General features: G+C 36.3%; 1 protein-coding gene across 1 annotated transcript in view; it reads left to right on the forward strand.

The window, feature by feature from the left end:
- Positions 1-18896, forward strand: part of LOC129275745 (coiled-coil domain-containing protein 50-like) — a 37163-nt gene extending 18267 nt beyond the window's left edge. The window contains exons 4-11 of the mRNA XM_064109221.1: positions 124-217; positions 1374-1545; positions 3372-3610; positions 3997-4089; positions 9434-9535; positions 11791-11883; positions 12893-13034; positions 16992-18896. Coding sequence (XP_063965291.1) covers positions 124-217; positions 1374-1545; positions 3372-3610; positions 3997-4089; positions 9434-9535; positions 11791-11883; positions 12893-13034; positions 16992-17119 — 1063 coding nt within the window. The 3' untranslated portion in view covers positions 17120-18896. The remainder of the gene's footprint in view (positions 1-123; positions 218-1373; positions 1546-3371; positions 3611-3996; positions 4090-9433; positions 9536-11790; positions 11884-12892; positions 13035-16991) is intronic.
- The last annotated feature ends 592 nt before the right edge of the window (positions 18897-19488 follow it).

The following is a 19488-nucleotide window of genomic DNA, read 5'->3' on the forward strand; positions in this document are numbered from 1 at the left end:
TGTTATTATTATTGTTATAATTATAATTATTATTATTATTATTATTACTATTTTTATTGTTATTGTTACTATTATTATTATTATTATTATTATAATTATTATAATTATTATTATTATTAACAGGGAGGAGGAGGATAGAGAGAGGGCCAGACTACTCCAGATACAGATGATAAAAGAAGAGCAAGAAAAAGCTTTGCAGGCACAAGAGTCAGATGAGGTTGGTTTCCCGTCAATATTCAACTTTTGTTTCCTTTGGAATGTTATTGAATCTATAGAGGCAGTGTAGTACTTCAAAGCACTTGACTCAAAATGTAAGGTATATTCACTACTATGGTTTTATAATACTTGTACATAACTTTTTTTCCATTTGCTAGATTTTTATTCTGGAGTGTTCTTAAATTATCTTTTTATGTTGATTGGTATATATACATCTACATGTGAGTAAGTGGTCACTTTTAAATTTTCAAGGTATACTTCAGGGGATAATTTTGCTTCATCAAATTTGATTAGCATTTTTGGTCATAAGAGAAAAGCTCTCATCTAGTTTGTACATGTACAGCACGATGTACGTGTAAACTCTGTGATATGAAAAACTTTATGCGTATCAGACTTTAAAACAATGCGGAGCAAATTGCGATGCGATACTAGAAAAATTATTCCCTGTGCCTTTTGATCTAATACTTACCATCAGTTTTACTTGTAGATTAAGATTATTAACTGATGTGTTGGCTAAGTTGGTAGAGCGTCCATCTCACAACCGGGAGGTCAGGAGTTCAAGCCCGGCCGCATCAGACCAAAAGACATTAAAAGATGGGAGTTGTTGCTACCCTGTTTGCCGTTCAACAAGGGATAGAGCTATGTCGATTTGGCGCTGTACAGTGGCTGCCAGGCCCACGGTCAATTGGGCAAAAAGAATTTTCAGAGTATTTCTATTTCAGATTCCATTTTATTTTGCATTTTTTCAATGATAGAGACATGAAGAATATGGAGCTTTTGGCACGTCATATGTCATCTAAATGATCAAGTCAACACAAAGATTACCAGGGACTTGTTTCATAAAGACTTGTTATGATAACAAATGCACAATTTCTGTAACAAATTTATTAATCATCCAATCAAATTGAAGGATTTCAGTAGCTTTTAACTGTTATTGGAAATTTGTTATATAACAAGTTTTTATGAATTGAGTCCCTGATAATTCTAATGAATTTGTGGAACAGTTCTCTAGACACATTCAATACAGGCTTTTTACAGTTTATGAATGAATGAATGCACATTATTTGAAACAATTAAGTTAATATATGTGTATGGGTAGTCATAAAGAGTTTGTGAATATTCATGACATGTAACACCTAATATCCTCATTTGCATAGATGCTTGCCAAGAGAATGCAGATGGAGGAGAAAAGGAGAATGGAAGCTGCCAGGAAGAAGAGGATGGAGGCGGACCAATTGACAAGAGACGCTCAGCTTGCTCGACGGTTATCACAACAGGAAAATGGGCTTCATCGACCACCGCATTCCGGAAAGCACAGAACAAAAACGGGTAAATTTGAAATATTTTACTTATTCTTGCATGCCACAACTGGTATTTTATCCTAAATGAATTAAATCCTGTATTCTGATTGGTTTAAATAGCATCATGTGACCTACCTCGAGCGAAGTTCGTGCAGGCTCCACTCCACTTCACTACCACTACACTATGCTCCACCTACCCGAACTTCGAGACCATGAACTCGATTGGATATTCCGAGTGACAAAAGGTGGGATTTTATGGGGAGAAAATACAAAATTCATGCAACATCACGATCTTTAAAAACAAGTACAACTAATATTCTTACTTTACACAAAGTTTCACTTCTTTTCCATGCTTCTATCAGTCTCAAAATTGATGATTTAGAGCCAACATGAAGTTCCTCACACGTAATAATTCGCTGCCGATTTCAGAACATCGCATGCGCGCGAGGGTCCGAGCTCGGACCAGACCCGGTACCTCCCGCATGCGATGTTTTGAAGTCGGTAGCGTATTATTATTTATACGTGTGAGAAACTTCATGTTGGCTCTAAATCATCAATCTTGAGACTGATAGAAGCATGGAAAAGAAGTGAAACTTTGTGTAAAGTAAGAATATTAGTTGTACTTGTTTTTAAAGATCGTGATGTTGCATGAATTTTGTATTTTCTCCCCATAAAATCCCACCTTTTGTCACTCGGAATATCCAATCGAGTTCATGGTCTCGAAGTTCGGGTAGGTGGAGCATAGTGTAGCGGTCAGTCAGCCCAGCGTGTTATCTATATTTTGATTCAGATTAAAAAAGGATGAACTACAAGGACAAGAACTATATCATCAAGATCTTTTCATCAATTTCATTAAATGTAGGATATAAAACCGATATACCAGGGGGCCGTTTCATAAAGCTGTTCGTAAGTTAAGATTGACTTTAAGAACGACTGGTGATCCTTTCTTGTGGTAAACAGTATATTCATTGGCGATGGTTTAGCGCATAATAAAGGATCACCAGTCGTTCTTAAAGTCGCTCTTAACTTACGAACAGCTTTATGAAACGGCTTCCAGGCCTTTATTTCAAAAGTACATGTATGGAGGGGATTACTCATCCTCGGTTGTACTGGCAAAATTACTATTTTTCCCTCGAGGCTTCTCCCATCAGGGAAAAATACATGTAGTAATGCCAGTCTCACCTTAGACGAATGATTCCCGCTATAATCACTTAAAGCCTGGGGGCTGTTTCATAAAGCTGTTCGTAAGTTAAGAGCGACTTTAAGAACGACTGGTGATCCTTTATTGTGGTAAATGGTATATTCATTGGCGATGGTTACGCGCGTAAGAAAGGTTCACCAGTCGTTCTTAAAGTCGCTTTTAACTTACGAACAGCTTTATGAAACACCCACCCGGTATGTTTGTCTACTATGACATGCCTGGTCCTGTGAGATGCACGTGTAATCCATGTGCAATTGGAAGTTACACACGGATTCAGAAGTGGCACCAAGCGTCTTCATCTTTACTAGGTTCAAATCCTAAGATGGTTGGTCTCCGGGCGTAAATAATGTTTGAAAACAAAAAGTTTTCTATCATTTTAAAGGTGGAATAGCCAAATACTGATCAACAGTTGTTACATGTAGCTTTCAGTTTTCAAGTAAAGTTTGCTTTTTTCCCAATGTGTTAATCAAACTATATGCATTGTCTTATAAAGTCAGGAAAAACATTTCCTGAAATCAGATTATATTTTGCCAAATCATTGTTCAGTCTTTCATGACCGTCCACATAACTTTATGAGCAGCTAGTATAGAATGGCCCCCTGTTGCAGTTATCATTTATCACTGTTGTTTTCTATATCTGACTTGATGGCTTAGATTACGCAGAGGTGGAAGATTCGATGGGAGCGATGAAGCTAGACGACTCGCATCACACCAACCACGCCAACACCCACCCTCATTCCCGCTCACAATCCCGTTCACATTCCCACGCCCATTCCCGATCATCGTCCTCCGCATCGGCGGGGGGAGACCAACCTCTTGTCGTTGAAATGGATACCAGAGATGCCGACAGCGATGAGGAGTCTGACGCCCTTGCAAAGATCACGCATGATGAGGTATGTATTAAAGTGAGTACAGATCTCACTGAAATCACCTTTTCACTGCACCACTTAATACTAAAAGACTTTGTTTAACACAAACAGTAATCAGTGAATAGAGAAGACATAACAAGCCGCAGATCCAGAATTTTCTACGAGGAGGTGCATTTTGTCCCCCCCCCAAAAAAAAAAAAGTCATTGAAACTTTGCTCCACTCAACCCAGGTAAATGTGGACCTGGTATGATTTATTCTCTGAAATGCTTGCGCACTGTAAAAGGCTACCGGGCAAAAGCTGGGGTAATAATATCCACGTCATTTGGAAGCGCATAGAGACAGTTTTCCATACTAATTGTGGTATGCACTATACAAGACCTGTGTATTTTGATTGTTGTCCATTTTCCAGCAACTTGCAAGGCGGATTCATCGTGAGGAGACTCAGAAATCAAGACCGAGGACGCTCTCAGAAGAACAACAGAAACAATTACTGCATGATGAGGTTAGTGGGAACAGGATAGGGTCTTATGAAAATTTTGCTCTGAGCCGGTATATATACAAGGATGTGCCACTCAAATATGTTGTTTTACACAAACATGAGTCCATTTTTTGGGGGTGAAATTCCTTAGCATGGGTGCCCCTTTTCTTTTGAAAATTTCCCCAAGATGTGTTAGGGGTTTGATGACAAGGCCTTTGTATAAAAAAAAATGAAATAAAAGAAAAATGAGTACCCATCCCCCGTCACAAAAAAGAAGGAAATATGCATCATAAATAATTTAATAAGTTGTATGAGAAAATCCCTGCAATCTGATTGGTTGAGAGCTATGCAAGAAATTTTACTGGGCTGCATGAACGATACCGATAATCAAAACGATATCCAATGTAAACAAGCTATCGCGCATATACACTGTTACGCTTGTTTGAAACGTCAAAATTTTGATTTTGGAGAAGGCCAAAGGAATCAAATAAAGGATGCAAAATGATCTGTAAGTACAAATAACTGTCTTAGAGGCTAAACTTGTATGATACTGGTAACTGTCCTTGTGGTCCGGGCATACACACAAACAGCTTAGGAGGTCTGAGGCTACATTTAGGCAATGCAAATCTGTATCTGGCATTTTCAATATAGTAATGCCTTTATGCTGACATATTATCAAGTTAGGCATACATATTGATGTTGTCCAGGGCCATCAAGTGTCTGCATTACAATTTAGAATTTTCATGCATTCGGTAATAAAAAATCATGTGTCCAGTAAATTTTTTCATGCATCTGGGTTAAAAAAATAATGCGTCCAGTAAATTGAATTTACCGGACGCATGAAATTATCATGCATCTGGTAAATCATTAATTTTTTGGTTTATTCAATAAAATTTCTCCATTCTATAAAACAGATGATGCATGGGTTTCTTTCGTGGGTCAGTGGAACTGTGTGCACGCGGTAACTTTGCCATTACGGTCTAAACCCATGCCAAAGTTATCTTGACCCACTCTAACCCATGCATCATCTGTATACAGATGTACAGAAAATGAATACATTGCATGTTAACGATACAATTAGGTTGCATATCATTTGAATTTGGAACCTTTATGTGCATGCCCTTGATTAAATATGGTATTACAGGAATTGATCCAGATCTGGGGCCTGTTGCAGAAAGAGTTGCAATCAATCGCAACTCTAAAAATTATGCGCAACTTGATTTTCAACCAATCAACAGCGCGGATTTGGGACTTGCGATTGATTTTTTGACTTGTGTTTAAACGCAACTCTTTCTGCAACGGACCCCTGGGTACCGTCTTTCAAACAGTTGCGATTGATCCAATCAACCGCAACTATGGAAAGCCAGCAACGTCAACATCTAAAATGGAGACATGTTCAAAATATTTTCTAGATATGATGTATATTCATACATTTATCTTTCTCTTAAAGATTCAGTGATTCTCATTGTTTACTATTAAAGAAGATTTTCTGCAAATTTTCTGTAGAAAACATTTCGGTATGGATGGATTTCCATACAGTTGAGATTGATTGGATCAATCGTAGCTCTTTGTAAGACAGGGCCTTGATTTCTCGTTTGTGATTGTAAGATACCATATTAAGAATATCAAGTGTTGCATTGATATTCCAAATGAAAATCTAGAAGGGCGTACCAAACATGTATCAAGTGCCTATTTCCTTTAAAGGTACAATTCAAGTTTTTATCATACAAGTATAGTTAATCAAAAAACTAAGCATACTTTTTTTTTTTTTTTATAGAGTGGTGGTATGAAAATAGTTTTAATGCAATAATTCCTTCTTTTTACAAATATCGTAATCATAGAAAAAATATATATTTTCTGTTTTCTGTTCCTAAAGTATTATTTTCTTTGAAAATGAATCTCTATTTCTTATATTTCTGGAGCCTCGTGCACGTACGTGCATAGGGCCAACTTAATGTGTTCCGCCATCTTGTTTGTTGGTTGCCGATAAAATGCGCATTTTCAGATTTTTTAACGCTCAGTTATTACCCATGACTGAAACATTGACCAATCAAAAACTAAGATTCTATAAGAAATCTGAATATTCATATACGAAAGTATAAACATAGATAATTCAGTTTTATGTGAAATTTAAACCCAATACTTCAAAATATGGTTAGTTTTATGTCTCTAAAATGACCCTTAAAACCAGAATTGTATTACTAAAAAATAAAGGTTTTCCCAAGTTGCCATGGTAACGCGGTCTGAGATATAAAAGCTTAGCAAACACTTCATTTCAGTGATCGAGGATGTATTTGTTTACGGTATACGTCTACATAAATTATAACATTTTTTTCCAGACCATGGATGAACTTTCAAAAAGAGACATTTTAGGCAATTTTTTACGATTTCCGGCAATTTTCTGACACAGGCACTTTGAAGAGGTAATTTTTACAGAATTAGAAGAAGACATCATGGATTTTCCTAATTATCACGACGGATATGCAACTTACTTGTAAACAAATCAAACAAAGTCTATGATACATTTTCGATAATGCAAAAAGAGACATTCAAGTCTCTGATTGAGAGCCGCAGATTGAACATTCGCACGGCGCAATGGTAGCGTTTTCGCCGAATTCGTCGGGGCGAAAACTCCAAGCGAGCCGTACCACTCACCAGTCCCGAACGCTGCGCTGTATGTTTGATGATTTATCTGGTGCCATTTCGTGCTTATAAATTTGTTTTTTCTACAATGCCACTATCTCATTAAAATTGTTTGTCATGATAACATTGGAAATATTATCGTTTAATGGCCCAAAGGATCGACTGTAATAAAATATACTTTGAAATATTGTCAGAGAGTGATTAGTTAGGTGATGTTTATGGTCAGAATTTAGTCATGGCTTCGGTCGAACTTACGCGAACGCGGTCACTTGCTCACGGGGCGAGTCGGCCTGGCCCTTTGGTGGAAGGCCGTTAGGCAACGTGCAGTGCAGCTAGAGCAGAGTTGGGGACTTATAGGTATAAAAATACTTTGAAATAAGTAATCTGCAAATATTTTTGTCTTATCCCTTTGGATTACTTAGATAAGAAATTCAAATTCTCAAAGTTTAAATCAAATTTTAGACAGTGACAACAAAGAGTGTATGGGGGGGGGGGGGTGGGTCTTGCATGCCCCCAATTCACGAACAAGAAAAAAAAAGGAAAAGGTAAGAGAATCTTGCAAAATTGTTCAATTGGATTTTTGTAACCAAAAGTCAAAATTATGCTTATGTCGCTTGCTTGCAACTATATATTTTATAAATTTTGCCTGATACGCCATATCGTAGTACCCTCAATTATTTTCACTTGTTACGCCACTGACATGACTGATATAACATCTACTAGTTTATGATAACATTATTTGGTTGCGGGATCAAAGCATCAGCTATAGCTAAACATTTATACTTTATGCCTGTTCAACTTCCAATACAGGTTTAGGCCTGTATTTATGAGATGTTAAGAATTAAGATCTATGGGTGCCTTTATTATTTTCATTTTCAATTAAAACAATTATTAATTATGTATTAATTTAGTATTAACCTCGATGATACATTTTATTGTGTTAAATCGTACAATTTCTGTTGTATTAAGCCCCTTATTAAGCCCTTTTAAAAACATGCTCAGTAGCAGACCCCCCCCCCATATATAAAGACAATAGAAGTGTATATAGAATTAATTGACCCCCCCCCCCATGAGGACAAAATGAAATAAAATACTCAAAATAATCGACCGCCCCCCCCCCCTTTGACGAGGCAGCTGTCGGTGGCCTGATGTCTTCATTGACTTCTTTTTGCTTGTAAAAATAATATTAAAGAAATAGGGGCTACCGGTACTCTAAGTGTCCCCTATGAAAATTGATTTGGATCTGCAAGTGCATGAGGCTGCGCCCCCTCCAACGTCATAGCTACCCCATATCTTTGGGTTCTAGCTCTCATATTTTTCAGCTCCCTGATTTTTTGGAAAAAAAAAACGAGGCGAAAGAAAAGAGTGAAATAAATGAAATACGATTAATCAAAATTTGAGTTGTTTGAAAGAATTATACTTATCAGAGAAACTAAATTAAATTCTACAACCATGAAGAATAACAGCAATCTTGATAAATTCTTTTTTTTTTCAAAATCAGAACCAATCAACCTTTTTCTGATTATTCTGTCACTTTCCATATTTTGGAGAAAAAAATAAAAGTGTTCATCGACGCCCTGTACTGCATGATGAAACTGTATCCCCACTCGGCCCTCGTAACCCCCCCCCCCTCTCTCTCCCCCCCCCCACAATGCCCCTTGCTCATTTCTCTTATCTCACCTTGACCTTAATTAATTAATCTTAACTATTTGGCGGTACAGTCAAACGTGACTGGTCGCCATCATAGTTTCATCCCCAACAAACAAGGAACAAACAATAACAATTCTGTTTTCGACACAACATCATTCCTTTCAATACGCGTAAGGCTATACGTGGGCATGCACAAACAACGTGGGTTAACAAAAACTGACCCGCGTTTGGACTGAAATTGTGATTAAAATAAAAATGTTATAAATATGAAAAAAATATGTGTATAATGAAGGAGATTTGATAAACGGAAAAACATCAATCGCTAATTCATAAAAATGCTGGAAAAGATTTGACAGAGGTTTTTAACAACGGTAATCAAGGGGAATTAGTGTATGGGTGAATGGCGTTCGAGTTTTAGCCGAGCGTTAGCCGGTGAGGGCGCGGGCCAAATCTGCCTGAATCTGGCAATATGGCGTCGTCCATTAAGCTGACGTTAGCCAGCGGCGACTGCACGTACGTGCGTGATAAATGGTTATTCATGATTCTGTTAATGAAATATAGTCAATTTTTTAATATTTATTATGAAAAACATTCTTATTTTCATTGTTTCCTCGTACCAGTTAATATGATTCCTCTGATATTATGTATTTGTATTTATACTTAAAACAACTTCAACTCTCTTCATAAGAAAATGATTTATTTCCTGCTTACATAAGAATCTTCTTAATTTATTAAAGCATTCTAAGTAAATGAATAATTCTGCAATTCTGCAATCTTCACAGTCATAAGCTTGTTTTATTAGTAGGTTTCCATTCCATTCAATTTTTCCATGTATTTATCAAAACTATTTCATTTCAAATTAAGATTTTAGATGATCTGAAGCCCCCCCCCAAAAAAAAAAAAATAGCATGTTTATAATTGTTTTAAAGCAGAAACTAGGTTAAGTATTTTTTGAGGGCTTGATTTTTGAAATTGCATTTTTCATGAAAATTGTTTGAAAACATTGAAAATAAAAATCATGTATACTGGTATTTTGATTTTATCTGTGATTATTCCCCTGCTTTTTATCCACTAGAAAATTGCCAGGAAAATGCAGCACGAAGAAGTGATGTTGGCCAAAAAGAAAACATACAACAAATACAAGCAGAGAGTCAGCGATGAGATTGCAGATCCAGCTGTGAGTAGTAATTATGATCATTTGTATACATGTACATACACTGTATGCACATTTTCCACTCTTATTGGAGCATTTCAGCATGTAACATAATATATATGAGGTAAGTGGAGAGAGTGTAATAGTGATGAGATAGCCGATCTAGCTTCTAATAATCATTATGATATTGATAGTCAGTTTTGTATTATCCGCACCCAATGTGTGCTCATTCCCCACTCCCTTTGGAGCATTTCAGCATGTATCAAATACATATACTATAAGCAGACAGTTAGTTCTGAGATTGCAGATCAACCTGTTAGTAATAATTATGACAATCTGCTTTGTATTTATCCACATCCATTGTATGCACATTTGCCACTCCCTTTGGTGCATTTCAGCATGTAACCTACATGTATATATATATATAACAAATACAAGCAGAGATTCAGCGATGATTTTTCAGATCTAGCTGTAAGTATGATTTATGAGATTCTCCTTTGATTTATCCACACCCAATGTATGCGCATACACCACTTCCTTAGGAGCATTTCAGCATTGAGCACTCGAGTAATTGTTATACACCGGTAACTTTTTAAAACCTGAGTGGAGAGTGCCAAGTATATAGATGAGCATTCCTGTACCTCCATGTGCATACTGAAATAAGATTTTACATTGGGCATGTATATATAAAACCCTGTGTCAGCTACACCCGAAAAGGTATGTGGTAGTGAAATTGATATAATTTTAAGCAAGCCTCAATTACTTTGATTAAACTTTGTTTTAAGTAAGCATTTTGGCGTACATGTAATAATAAACACGCCAAGATTGTTGCAACCATTTTCCTATCAAAATTAGACCGTTTTTGAGCCCAAAGTATAATTTTCTACCATCTACATTTCTGCAACCAGGGAAAAGCCAGTAGTTGCATAAAATCTGTTCTGGTGGGTGTTTCATAAAGCTGTTCGTAAGTTAAGAGTGACTTTAAAGAATGACTGGTGAACATTTCTCACACGCTTAGTAATCACCAATGAACATATCATTTACCACAAGAAAGGATCATCAGTCGTTCTTAAAGTCGCTCTTAACTTATGAACAGCTTTATGAAATGGAGTATTAATTATTTTACTAATACCTGGTGCAGTGAATGAGAACATAGATTTGTATACATGAAAAATTAATTTCCATTTTTTTTCATGAACCCTTCTAACTACTACAGTATAATAATTGTCTTGTAGGAGCCTATAGCCTGTTATTTCTAGATAAGTTTTAAACCCTAGTATTGCGTCCATTTCTGTTACGAGGTAATTCAGTGTTTATTGCCTGTACGTAAAGTGAATATTTGATTCCTTCATTTCATTCCGGTGAATTCATGCTTTCAAAGGATTATCGTCATCAAACGAAACATGCCCCAAGAAAAGTGAGCAAGCTTGATTTGCCATTAATTTTCAGCTAGAAGCTACATAATGTTTTGTTTGTATGTGCCTGACATTGCAGCAGAGCAATTAATGGTTTATTTTGGAGTCTACGTGGCATGGAAACAGAAATATGTTAATTGAACCATGTGTGCAATATGATTGCTTATGGCGCTCATTGTGTTTGGTCTTCTTATTGTAGTAAATTGCATGATAAAAGATTCATAAAACAGCAGCATTGTTTTATTCAAATCTATTACTACTATATTCTCGTGCTATAATTAATATATTTTTATGGATTTATTTCTGTAGGTGTATGGACCTTTTGATGAGTTGCTATTGATTTAGACTGATTATGTGATTGTAACTTTTTTAATACCTTTGTCACATTTGTTCTACGCCAGCCGTACGGCGAGTCGAAAACAGCCGTTTTATTCATTTTTATTCAAACCACCAATATGTAGCTCTGGTACAAAAAATGTTAAAACGCCGTACCGCTGCCGTGGGGGAAATTTGACTGAGGTAGTACTGTGATATAATGTATTGAATGCAAAGATTGAATTTTAAATATCAAGGTTATTTTGTTTGTATCTAGCATAAAGGTTCCAAATGTTTCTTCATTGCATGATTCTCTATCATTTTTTATCAGTCATATAGGATTGATATACAATTTACTATTGTTTGACCAATCGCTTTGTATTGCTATATTCTATTATAATGCATGCTTACCATTTACAGCCTATGCTGAGTAGAAAGTTCCAATTATTGCTGTATCACTTGATGCATGACTTGACATGACTATGGTTTTACCCATCGCTCTGCATTGCTATATTGCATGATGATGCATGATTTACCATCTATTTACAGCCAATGGTGCATGTGAACAAGGAAAGTAAAGTTCCTGTATTAGCGGATGCAAAAGAAGGACACGGAGTTACACTGACTGAGGTTAATCCAAGAGTAAGACAGGGGCTTGATTTTCGTTTTGATTAAATATATTCATTCTTACATTTTTGAATTTTGTTTTGTTTGCATGTGTGCATACAGGATCTCCTGCTTGTTTTGCATGAAAAAAAAAATTATTTCTAAAATTTTGGAACATTTTAGGGCAACTATAAAAAAAATATTATTTGAAAATATGTTCTTTCAGACAAAGTAAGGAATATCCAAGGTTTTCTTTTCTTTCTTATGTATTATTTTACTGGACTGTTAGATTAGGGGTCCATTTCATAAAACTTCCTATAATGATAATATTTACAGTAAAACTTTCAAAGCTTCTGAAATCCTTCAATCTGATTGGCTGATAATAAATTTGTTTCAAAATTGTGCATTTTTGTTAAAACAAGTCTTTATGAAACAGGAACGTGGTGAATATTCTTAGAATGAATCCCTGCTTTATAAAACTACATCAAACAAAAGTTTTTTTTTTCAATCAAATGATTTATTTTCTAAGTTGACAACAAGAAAATTATTAACCTCTGAAATTTCTTTCATTATATGTTAAAGCTTTAAATTCTGTTTCATTGTTCGTCAAATCAATGAAGGAATTGCCCGATTACAACAGAAAATAGAATGCTCGTAGAATTATAAAAACTATAAATTATACCTGCCAAACAATTTTTCAGGAAAATGTATAATTACAGAGTAGTGAGCTAAAGAAGATCTGAAAAACTACTAAAAAATACCAATCCGTTTATAGTGTGGTCCCACATGCTGTTTCTTGTGTTAGCTACATCAGGAAAAGAACATAGTAATAAAATTAATATAATTCAAATCAAGCCTGGATTTTTTAAATTAAATTTTGTATTCTAAGTGAGAATTCTGGCATATTATGATAAACACTTTAGCATTGCTTCCAATCATTACCTATCAAAATTAGTTTTCTATACCAAAATAAAACTTAACTTATGTTTCTACTGATTTTTCCTCTTGTCTATCAAGCACCATTTTTTTTCTCTCTTTTATTCAGTCGAGTGGGAAGGATTCACAACCAACCAACAGGCCGCATAACGGAAACATCCTTGCATCGATAGACCCAACATACAACCCTGGGGCAAAAACCAATGTAGTACTTACAAAGAAAACACCCATCAATGCCACTCATTCACCAGGTATGTAATATCATAGTTTATTAGAGATTAGACATCTGTATATCTCTCCCGCTCCCCCTCCCAACGGAAACATCCTGGCATCGATAGACCCAACATATAACCCTGGGGCACACACCAATGTAGTACTTACAAAGAAAACACCTATCAATACCACACATTCACCAGGTAAATAATATAGTTTATTAGAGATTGAACATATATCTCTCCCTCCCCCCTCCCAATGGAAACATCCTGGCATTGATAGACCCAACATACAACCCGGGGGCACACACCAATGTAGTACTTACAAAGAAAACACCTATCAATACCACACACTCACCAGGTAAATAGTATCATAGTTTATTAGAGATTTAACATATGTATGTGTCCCCCGCTCCCCCTTCCCAATGGGAACATCCTGGTATCGATAGACCCAACATACAACCCTGGGGCACATACCAATGTAGTACTTACAAAGAAAACACCTATCAATACCACACACTCACCAGGTAAATAATATCATAGTTTATTAGAGATTGAACATATATCTCCCCCTCCCAATGGAAACATCCTGGCCTTGATAGACCCAACATACAACCCTGGGGCACACACCAATGTAGTACTTACAAAGAAAACACCTATCAATACCACACACTCACCAGGTAAATAATATCATAGTTTATTAGAGATTGAACATATATCTCCCCCTCCCAATGGAAACATCCTGGCCTTGATAGACCCAACATACAACCCTGGGGCACACACCAATGTAGTACTTACAAAGAAAACACCTATCAATACCACTAACTCACCAGGTAAATAATATCATAGTTTATTAGAGATTGAACATATGTATATCTCTCCCGCTCCCCCTCCCAATGGAAACATCCTGGCATCGATAGACCCAACATACAACCCTGGGGCACATACCAATGTAGTACTTACAAAGAAAACCCCTATCAATACCACACATACACCAGGTAAATAATATCATAGTTTATTAGAGATTGAACATATGTATATCTCTCCCGCTCCCCCTCCCAATGGAAACATCCTGGCATCGATAGACCCAACATACAACCCTGGGGCACATACCAATGTAGTACTTACAAAGAAAACACCTATCAATACCACACATACACCAGGTAAATAATGTCATAGTTTATTAGAGATTGAACATATGTATATCTCTCCCGCTCCCCCTCCCAATGGAAACATCCTGGCATCGATAGACCCAACATACAACCCTGGGGCACATACCAATGTAGTACTTACAAAGAAAACACCTATCAATACCACACATACACCAGGTAAATAATATCATAGTTTATTAGAGATTGAACATATGTATATCTCTCCCCCCCCCCCCCTCCCAATGGAAACATCTTGGCATCGATAGACCCAACATACAACCCTGGGGCACATACCAATGTAGTACTTACAAAGAAAACACCTATCAACACCAACACATTCACCAGGTAAATAATATAGTTTATTAGAGATTGAACATATATCTCCCCCTCCCAATGGAAACATCCTGGCATCGATAGACCCAACATATAACCCTGGGGCACACACCAATGTAGTACTTACAAAGAAAACACCTATCAATACCACTAACTCACCAGGTAAATAATATCATAGTTTATTAGAGATTGAACATATGTATATCTCTCCCGCTCCCCCTCCCAATGGAAACATCCTGGCATCGATAGACCCAACATACAACCCTGGGGCACATACCAATGTAGTACTTACAAAGAAAACCCCTATCAATACCACACATACACCAGGTAAATAATATCATAGTTTATTAGAGATTGAACATATGTATATCTCTCCCGCTCCCCCTCCCAATGGAAACATCCTGGCATCGATAGACCCAACATACAACCCTGGGGCACATACCAATGTAGTACTTACAAAGAAAACACCTATCAATACCACACATACACCAGGTAAATAATGTCATAGTTTATTAGAGATTGAACATATGTATATCTCTCCCGCTCCCCCTCCCAATGGAAACATCCTGGCATCGATAGACCCAACATACAACCCTGGGGCACATACCAATGTAGTACTTACAAAGAAAACACCTATCAATACCACACATACACCAGGTAAATAATATCATAGTTTATTAGAGATTGAACATATGTATATCTCTCCCCCCCCCCCCTCCCAATGGAAACATCTTGGCATCGATAGACCCAACATACAACCCTGGGGCACATACCAATGTAGTACTTACAAAGAAAACACCTATCAACACCAACACATTCACCAGGTAAATAATATAGTTTATTAGAGATTGAACATATATCTCCCCCTCCCAATGGAAACATCCTGGCATCGATAGACCCAACATATAACCCTGGGGCACACACCAATGTAGTACTTACAAAGAAAACACCTATCAATACCACAAATTCACCAGGTAAATAATAACATAGTTTATTAGAGATTGAACATGTATCTCCCCCTCCCAATGGAAACATCCTGGCCTTGATAGACCCAACATACAACCCTGGGGCACACACCAATGTAGTACTTACAAAGAAAATACCTATCAGTACCACACACTCGCCAGGTAAATAATATTGGCATTTTAGTGGGAGACACGACATATGTTCCTGCTCCAGTCTTAATATCTCGGAGGGTATAGGGTTACAGTTAGGATTGTAATAGAGTTTGGGTTCAGAGTAATGTAAAGATAAGGATTAGGGTTTATTTAGTTTGAGAGGCTACTTTTTATGTTTGGCTTTTCATGTCGATTTTTCATCAGAGCAATTGTCACCAGAGCAAATGTCATGGAAACTTGAGGCTCGGTCTGAGACAGTTTTAGATGAAACAGAGACTGTCCTTATCTGTAGCATTTGTGTCTCTAGTAAGACATTAAAATGGATTGAATCTTGAGAAAGATCCTCTAGTTATTAGTGCTGATAGCTATTTTTATTCAAGAATATATATTCATGGTTTATTTCAGAAAGGCTGAAAATATGTGTGTACAAAAGGTTCATATATAAAACAAAGAAAATACAGATTCACAATAATACATGTAATGGAGCTGGTAAGAGTTAAGAAAAATCATTAATATGAGTAATAAGTGTAAACTGAATAGTGGAGGGTAATTACAACAAATTCAGTAATGTAGGTAATGTATGGTAATGTATTCTAAATATAACCTAATACATGCTAGGAAAGTGAAAATAATAAACAGATCAATTTGCTAGAAAGATGACAGCCAGTAATTTTGATAACAATGTTGAGTCGATGTAGATAGATCAGACAGATAGAAAAAAGCGATTAGAATTTAATAAATTGGAGAGACTTATTCAATTAATTATAAATAGTTTCAGTTGCAAATTGTGAATAGATTAATTGGTATTTGCCACAAATAGTTCAATAGAAAATACCAATTAAAAGCCTGTGCAAGGAATACAAATTCAATAATCAATTAATAAAAAGCAGAAATATTTTATTATGAATTGTCGATCTGGAACACAGAATATGCTAGAAATGAAAAACAAATCATGAAGATCGGTTTATGTGGTATTGTCTTCCAATTGCAATATCTTATGATTCATTTCGTTTCATTTTGTTTATTTCCTTTTCCAACGATTACAATATGATGGTTTTGTACATCTTGATGTAAGCAATAAAACATAAAGTCAATTTCTATGTACGATGTATAGTCAAGATTATCATACAAACAGAATAGAAATGGAGGAGGCTGCAATTTCTTTTAATAAAAGAAGTCATTCATTTATTCATCATATATTATTTTGATCTGTGTTTTCTTAGAATGTGTACAAATTTATTGAGCCCCTTTCTTGTTCTTAAAGAATAATTTCCAATTGTTTTTATTATTTGTATTTTTTTAATAATTGTATTTTTGATGTATTGATTATTTTTGGCAGTTTGCTCTTTAAACCATGCTATGCTATCTATTTTTTGTACCCCCCCCCCACACAGAGCCCATTCCAGAGCATGTCAATGGCGCCCCACCCCCAGACTTTGAGGCTGTCCGAGGTACCAAGAGGTCGACCGGCAAGGAAAAGAAGAAAGGTTCCATTTTCTCAAGGAAGAGTAAGAAGAAATAAGAAAATCCACCCTCACCAGTGCTCTCTGGGATAGCTTTTATGAATGTAGGGCCAAGGACATATTCTCGAGCTCATGAAGACATTTGAAAATCAGGACCCATTTGTGGTTTTTCTGATTGGTCTCGATTATCTGACCAGACCCATGTTAATATAATGGTTGTGAAGATTAAAGAAAAAGGACTTTAATATGTGTTACATTTGCCCATGATGTGGTTTTCTCGGATGCATGCACCTTATTTCATCGCAACTAATTATTCAGTCCCACATGTTTAGAAAAATGTTGGGGCGTCTTTCCAAGATTGACGTTACTGACCGTTCAACAGATATGGTTAGCTTACATGTCCATTAGTCGACACAAGAACATTTTTAAATCACTCAACAAAAGAGTTTGAAGTTTATCCACCAACAGTTTTTCAGATAATCTTGAAATCCTCCGCCGAATGGACATATTCTGAAGAGATCCGAGTGCATAGTCCCATGTATTGAAGAGTCGGAAATGTTTTAAGGTAGCCAGTTGCACAGTCCAATGCATGGTATGTCTATGTATCAGAGCTGCCAGTCTTGAGGCTTTTGCCTGATTTCAGGTCCTGACATCTACCCATTAAGGCCTTTCCAGGCTTTTTATCATACAGCATGTGTAGGGCTTTAATGTGTTCCGGCTTCTCTTCAGTTCAAGTCAGTAAAACCATGGACAAAACTGACTGGCATTCCTGATTTATACTTGAGGCATTATTGTTTACGTCTCCATGTACTCTATCAAGACTTTACAACAATCTTTCCTTTTGACTATTGCATATGTCACTTGTATCATCTTATCTTTGTTCGTATCTTTCATCTTTTGATCTTTGAAGTGACCAAGGACCAACACCAAAAAGCTTGGTTTTGTCTTAGAATGGTGTGATTCCAACTTGTGAGTAATCATTGTGTAAAGTCTAAATAGCAGAATTCTTTTATATATGGATGTACATAGTATGATGTAAGAAGCATTATATCATTAATGATTTCCTTTGTTTAAACTATTTAAAGTCGTTTAAGCTGGGCATTATACTCTGTTAGCGGATTCTTCAGTAGGATATACAATGATAAATTCAGTGAAAAAATGTCAATGGGGCTCCCAAAAAAGAGCCCTGAAAAGACTACATTCACTGCTATGTTAAAGCTTTATTTGCATTTTTGGCAATGTATTACGAAAAGTAGCCCCCAACAATATAAAACAAATAATGCATTGCCCTGGATATCTTGAAGTCACACCGGGACGAAAACCAACTCCAGACAATCCAAATCTATTTAAATATTAATCCGCTTTTATATAGCGCTTCATACATCAGAACGACATCTCTAAGCGCTTTACAGATGTATTAAAACCCGGTCATCGGATCCTGGCATGCCCGCGTACAATGTATGACATTCTCCACTCCCTGGGGAGCATTCCAACAGGAGTTCCAAGACCCAATTTGCTAGGCATACTACATCTGCTTTCACATCCTACCCATTTAACACCTGGGTGGAGAGTGGCAAAGGGTGGATCGACGCCTTGGGATTCGAACACACAACTCTCTGATTTATTTGTTTCCTTTGTCACATCAGATGCTTTGGAGTCTGTATCATTGATGTGACAGCTTCAAAAATTGTTAGGCATATTCAGACTGCCTCGAAGTTCAAGAATACCAATTATTCTCTGATCGGGTCAATATACCCAGATCTACCGCGATCAGGAAATACCAGGTATTTTGCCAATGTGAAAGCAAAATACTCAGGATGTTCCCAAAAGAAAATACAGACTAAGTACTAAGTACTTGCCGTAATTACGAAAGTTCTTGTTGCTACCCTCGTAATGTGGTGTAGCAGTTCCCACTGCATCATGGGCATTCTTCTTTTAGGCAGCGAGAACTGCATGGATGTAGCGTTGGCGCAGTGGGGATACCAAGATGCATATAATGGCTGTCCTATTTCAAGAATTGACAAACACTGAACTTATTGGCATGCTAAAATATAAAAATATGAATATTTTTGTCTTTTTAAACTGTACATAGATTTGCCTGACTATGCCAATTCCATGTCTTCCTTTTATTCTGAAAGTATTTCAAGAACTCTCTGTCCAAACAACTAGGAAACGTATAAAACAACACAAATTTTAATTAATTTCTAAATCTTTATTAAAATGCTGAATTGTTTAAGATTGAAATATTTGATTGATGTCTCTTGGAAATGGGGAAAAAGCCAAATGTTACTAAAATCTCACTGTTAATATGATTAATATTATAAATACTGTTTGGTTGTTATTATTTCTTCCTTTTCTTCTTTTGTTTGATTTGATCATTTACATCATTATTCAATAATTATTACATAATCTTTATGTCCATGACAGA

This window comes from Lytechinus pictus, chromosome 14 (genome assembly GCF_037042905.1).
Source record: "Lytechinus pictus isolate F3 Inbred chromosome 14, Lp3.0, whole genome shotgun sequence".
NCBI lineage: Eukaryota > Metazoa > Echinodermata > Echinoidea > Temnopleuroida > Toxopneustidae > Lytechinus > Lytechinus pictus.